Below are 6513 nucleotides of genomic sequence, written 5' to 3' on the forward strand. Positions count from 1 at the left end.
AATGAATGTTGTTACAATTTGATGTGAGTAGTGTGCTGTACAAAGACCTTTTTCCCTCTAATACACAGGCCTCAGTGCCACCGTCATGCTTTTCAGGCTAACGTTTAGCGTAAAAGCAAAGGACGACAACTGTGCATGGCCAAAAAGTGAAGTATACACCAACTAAATGCTGCAGCCATGTAAACAGCTGCACACAAGAACTCAAGAGGTAATCCACTGGTAGTCTCCATATAACCATAGTCAGTGATATCACTTAGTCTAGAGATAATGCCACACCTAGGTTGTGTGTTTGCCAGTGATAATGCGATAACATTTGATAACCTGTAAATATTTTATTGACTGTTGAAGATTATTACAAGGTGTAGTGTTCAGTTTATTTATGAAATGGGTTGTCTATATAGATTTAGGTTAGCTGTCTCGAATTTTACTTTACTTAAAAACACTCTTAGCATTCTTCTCAAGCGTGACACATTCTGCCATTTATAATTTACAGATGCTTATGTTATACGGCACCAATTGAAAATATTTTGGACCCCTATATCCCAGAAATATTTTTTAAGATTGGCGTTATGAACTCACCTTTGGCTGTGTGTCCACTGGGAACTGTCCTTTACAGCTCTGGCTTCTTTTTCTCATTTACAATTGAGCAGACACACTATTGCATGTTCCCGACAGTGCTGAAAGCTTAGCATGTTTTTAGATCTCAGAGCACCAATTCCAAGAGGTTAAAAATATTTAAACTTTTAGCAGAACAGCACTGGACTTTTTTCAACAGTCTCATAGCAACAGCGGGAGCCATGACCCGCACTTCCCATATATATCTGTAAAGCCCTACTAGATAAAAAAAAAGAGATTCCTGGTGGACACATTGCCTTAATCCACTGTATAGAGCATCTGTATAGAGCATGGAGCAAAACACCTAAGTTCACAATTGCACTTGTAAGTTTGGACTGCAGAACAGTTCTCACTGCCATGTGAAGCAAGTGTCCTGCCAAAACTGCTGACGCACTTCTTTTTACCCTGAGGAACAAAGATTTTGCCAAGGGCATGCAGAGGGGAGGGCATGGAGGCGGGCTGAGGACCCCCTTATTTTTGAGTGAACTGCCCTTTGAAGTGCTTTTGAATGTATTCCCCTTTAAAGTCGTGTTCCATGTGCAAACTGCCATGCATGCCATCGCTAAATATTGCTCTTCCGTTTCAAAAAAAGAAACAATTATATGGATAAACTCTTGTTACATTTGTTGTCCTAGTGCTTCGCTTTTTTTTGGCTTATTTTTCATTATGTGACTGTTCCCGAGTAGTCATTTTCCCCTCCCGCCATCTCTCCCCCTGTCAGCATGGTGAAGCCCATTGTAGACAGTATCCATGTCTATGAATACATATCGATGATGCTTTGTTGCTCAGCTGTGATTCTCCCCCTCTACTAACAACCTTCGGTTTCTCTCTGCAGCCGCGGTGGGAAGATGGCCTCTCTGTAATGCTATTTGTTTTCTGTGCCTTGAGAGAACCCAGTGTGTGTTTGTGGCAGAATCTGTGGGCTGCCATGTCATATGTGCCTCCGTGAATGGGAAGGAGGTCTGCAGACGCTATCATGAGCAGCTGAGAAATATACACTCCACACCACGAAAACATTTGCATCTGTTATTTTCAGAGATTCAGTTTTAAAAGAAAAATCCAATCTGCTATGCGGTTAAGTATAACTGTCATAAATAGCCAAATTTTGTTTACTCTTTATTCAAAATATTCTCATTTTTTGAGAATTTTCCTCTGAAGCCAGCAGTGCAAATATTGTTATATACTGTATGTACTGGATAACATTGACCACTGTCTTAACCTTGTGCGCTACATTATGAGGTGAATGGATGGTTTCAAAAATCATGTGATACTTTACTTCTCTTTGGATTAAAATTGTTAGGATCAATTTGAGCAAAATATCACATAATTAGTATGGAAATTTATGATTAATTATAGCTGATAACCCTGAAGGACAACAAACTTTCAAGTTGCACAATGCTAGAAGTAACTTAACACAGCATCTGGATTTTGCAAACTCATCGTGAAACATCATGTTCGTAAATCCAAGCTTAATACTTGCTAAATCCAGATGACTCACAAGGTTGTGCTAATAGTAGACCTAATCACACTGTTTTTCAATCTTTTGAGAAAATCTGTTGCTGGACTTCAGACTGCAGCTCCTGAGGTGTCTCACATTGATCCTTTGGCAATGTGCTGCACCTCTCAGCTTAGCACGAGCAGTGCTGTGCTGAGGTGGTTTGGGTCTTGGACTTGGTGGCGCTCCATTGTTAGATAGGGGTCCGCTGACGGTGTGTAGCCTGGAGTTACCTGTTTTTCCCTCTCTCTTCTCTCTATCCAGAAAACGTCGAGGTGCGCAGAGTGCCCTTTCGGGGTCTGAGAGGATTGATGCACTGAGATACCAACGTATTAAAAAGGCCAAGAAGATGACAGTGAACAACAATAACTCCAAGACCAGAAAGAAAACAGGTGTGAACCCTGGTGATCTCAGTTCTCACTTTTTAGACAGTGATATACAGTATTTCAAAACTTGCCGCATCATGACATCTGAAGTTGCTTATTTACTGAATAGCTGCCTTGAAAGTTATAATGCGTGGGGTGTATAACAGTTATTAGTGGTAGTATCATTTGCAACGTTTTTGAAATTAGTAGTAGTATCACTTGCACAGGTATTGGACTTTTATAAGTGTGAACACACATCTACATAGAAGTTAAGGAACAGCCAATCTCCAACAATATCTCCGGTTTGGATAATGATGTTCTATGGTTTTTATACAAGGTTTTCAAAATGGAAGTAGTGTTGGTGGTCTCAGGTCCCAGAGCAGCCACTACTGGTGATTCATCAGTCATGAACTCCTAAGAGGTGCACTAAATGATGAAAATGAAATAGAAAAGGAACAGATGTAGGGAATTGCATATAAATCTGAAAAGATATTTTTAAGATGTGGTGTTCTAAAAGAAATGGGGCGTGTACCATGTAACCGCAACATCCTGGGTACAAATCCGGCTCAGGACTTTTGTCGTATGTCATCCCCATCTTTCCTGTTTCTCATCACTGTCAACAATAAAGGCAAAAATGCCAACAAGAAAAAGCAGTTCGTTTGATGAGTTTTGTTTTACAAAATAAGATATAGACACTTTTTGAATAAAGTGATACCTACAGCACAAAACTGAAACAAATCATGTTTCTTTTTAAAGGATAGTCGGTATCTTCATCCCAAAATTGTTTTGGAAAGTAACTGTTTATAAATTGGCTTAGAAGCCAAATAGTTACTTTTGGTCACATACTACATCTTTTATTAGGACAAAGGACAACATTTATTAGGACAACATAGAGACACATAAAACAAGAAAGAAAAACAATACAGAACAGGAGCATCACAGTTTTAAGCTGCAGTCTTGCTTGCAGTCTCTCATTTATAAAGAGTAAATGAGTGCAGGGAAGAAAATGAAGAGAAACAAATGGATGGTAAGGTACTGTAGGAGTTGTAGTAAGGTAGATTGTTAACGTTAAATGCGTCTTCAGTCTGCTTTTAAATACTGAGACAGTATCCATTTGGCAGCAAGTTTTTCCCACAGGGCCCTGCAGGAAAAAGGCTCTGCCCCTGTTTTTTTTGGAATACAGGGAATGACGTGCAGCTCTGCATCCTGTGAGCACAAAGCCTTCCTGTCCATGCTGTGTTGCGCAGTGACATTAGAGCAATGTTGAAATCAGTGAAAATGAGCAGCAGGTAGTAAATCCACTGCTCTGTCTGAAATCCTCCAAAGCTTCAATTAATACAGTTTTGCTTTGAATTCACTCCTCTGTTTTCTGACAGTGGTCTCCTCTTTTGCTCTGAATGTCCACCAGTCCGTTGCCCATCCAATAGCAGCCACTCATTTCTTGCTTACACTCATTTCCTGACCCAGCAGCCTCAGACCTTGACCTGCCTCTTGCCCTCCCTCCCCCAGGTGTCTCCACCTCTCAGACCCAGCAGGCCTACACCTCTCAGGTACTCCAGCCCGAAGAAGCTCTCTACCTCCGCAAGAAGAAGAAACGGCCCATCCTCCATGACCCGTACGCCCGCTTTTCCGCTCTGCTGTACCGCCGCCCGCCCCAGGAGGACCAGAAGGCTATTTTGGCCAGCATGGACAACATAGACCTGGACCATGCCACCCTCCTCTGAAAGCCCTTCAGGACAAGGTCACATACACGCAATAGGCCCCACTCCAAAATGCCACTCGCTACATCCCACTTGGAACAAACAACACTCTCGATTGACGATGCTAGCAATTTCCTATCATTAAAGGGGAATACATTCAGCATTCAGATATGTTACAGATATGCCCTTGGACAGTTCAGTCTGCAGTAGTGAATGTTCTGCCATGTATCGAATAGCCAGACACAAGAGCGAAGAGTTTGCATCAACCCTTAGTCTGTGGTGCCATACAAAAGTGCTGAGCAATGTACTCTGAGAATTGGAAAAGATGCATAGAGTGACTGTAACAGAACCCACAATCAGTCTTTGGGTATGAGGGAATATTTTCTGAGACCAAACAGTACAAATGTGCATTACTATGAAATACACTTATTTCAGTATAAAAGCTCAGACAAACATTTTTTGTTCAAATTGGAAGTACGTCATAGATTAGAGTCCTGGTTCCTGGATTTGTATCTCAAAAATATTTATTATTACAACTACTGATTGGAATGGCCAGGGGCATAAGAATATCATATGTGTATGCTTAAATCGAATAGTATTTCCTTTTAACATTTTCTGTAGATTTCTAGCAATTTAAATCAAAATGATAGCTGCCAGAGGTTTCTAAAGTTTTACTCCAGTGCAAAAAGATTTATTCGAAAAAGAGGCAATACTTCATTAGCAACTCCTGTCTTAACCAGTTTGTGTTTATTTTTTGTATTGTTTTTTTTTTATCTCATTTTCATACTACAGTATTATGGTTTTCGTTTGAAAGGCTTGTGCAGGCTCGGGTCTTGTTTCTTGTGCTGAGCCAATCCCCCATGAAGCCCTGTGGGTCTCAGTTTACAGCACCTTCCACCGGCTCCACTCCGCCAGCAACGTCTCTATCTGCCGAGAAACTCGCCTCACAAATATGGGTGTTCTCACTTCCTACCAAGTATACCTCAGAGCACAGGACACGAGACCACACAACCACCAGGATCAGCCAGCAGAACAAAACTAGCCTTTCTCATCTTTTCAGTCATCATTGTACTCTACTTTACTTGCAATGTGTTGTAGTCATCCATTCATATATGTAATTCTAATTTGTCATACGTATTATTACTTTGAGTTCATTCAATTTTAATAACACTGGTACAATGAAAAGCCTGTCGATAGAAACACATTTTAAACTACTCTGTTATAAATGATCAGGATCTGGGAATGTCTGTCAAACAGAAACATCTCCTTGATCAACTGTATTTTGAGAAAGTGCAGAAAGAATTATTTAGCCAATATTGGGGTAGAACAGTGAACCACACAGGGTTTCACCAGGAGCTGACAATTCCAGATTACACTTTCTTGTAACTAATCATATATAGGCACGGAGAAAAGCGGTAATCAGATTACAGATGTTTCCAGAAACGGGTAATTGTTAGTTGGATTACGGGGAAATGTTGTTTAAGAGGAAAAGGTCTTTTGATTGTGACATTCTGAATACAAACCTTATTTTACACATATTGAATTACGGATTTATAATGGTGGTAGAGAATGATTATAGCGGTGTGTGTCTTTGTATGGATTTTGATGGCAAAGCTCTGGAAGACTAACTGAAAGTAATATGTCACTGACCTTCACTAATCCTGTAATCCAGTGGATTACATTACTGATTACAATTTAAAGCAGGTAACCAGTAATCGGTTACAGATTCCATTTCGTTTTGACCTTAACCATGACAACATAAAGTCACACGATTGCTCCAGCTTCTCTTCGGCTTTGTCTTTAGCTTTTCTCATCTAAGGAAGGTTTGCACTGGAGCAAAATCTTGCCCATCGCCGTAGTATTTGTGTCTGTCCCTTTTTATCTTCTGGTCCGGTTCTTGTACTACAGGTAGTCTAGAGGGCTCCGAATCCTATTCAGAAAGAACTATAGTAATGCCAAAAACACTGGATTTTCTTTAAATCAATGAAACCACAACCACATAGAGTGGAGGATAGGATTTTGTGCCATAGTATATGATAGTATTTTTTTCATAAATATGGAATGGCCTAATTTGTTAAACAAAACAACGGCTTTGTATGGCCTTAATGGAACTTCTGGTTGGTTGCCTGCTTCACTTTTGTCTATTTTTTTTATTTCTATTTCTATTTTGGGTGTGTGTGCGTGTGTCTGAGTGTGTGTGGAAGTAACTGCCTTTATGGCCATTTTCTATATTCATAGCCTTGATCTTTTGTCTCTTCGTGTGCTCGTCATTTAAAATGGCAATGTTGAGAGGCATATCTAGACACTCCTCCCTCAGTATCTGGCATAACAAGGCTAC

The 6513-nt window shown here is 40.3% G+C and overlaps 1 protein-coding gene across 1 annotated transcript in view; it reads left to right on the plus strand.

The window, feature by feature from the left end:
- LOC139644712 (protein turtle homolog B-like) overlaps positions 1 to 4199 on the plus strand; it is a 105608-nt gene extending 101409 nt beyond the window's left edge. The window contains exons 19-20 of the mRNA XM_071520171.1: positions 2375 to 2502; positions 3985 to 4199. Of these exons, the coding sequence (XP_071376272.1) occupies positions 2375 to 2502; positions 3985 to 4199 (343 nt within the window). The remainder of the gene's footprint in view (positions 1 to 2374; positions 2503 to 3984) is intronic.
- Positions 4200 to 6513: the final 2314 nt, after the last annotated feature.

The sequence above is a fragment of the Centroberyx affinis genome, unplaced genomic scaffold (genome assembly GCF_046629955.1).
Source record: "Centroberyx affinis isolate AG114_WGS23_722 - 3 ecotype Tasmania unplaced genomic scaffold, CSIRO-AGI_Caff_v1 ptg000776l_1, whole genome shotgun sequence".
NCBI classification, from domain to species: Eukaryota; Metazoa; Chordata; class Actinopteri; order Beryciformes; family Berycidae; genus Centroberyx; species Centroberyx affinis.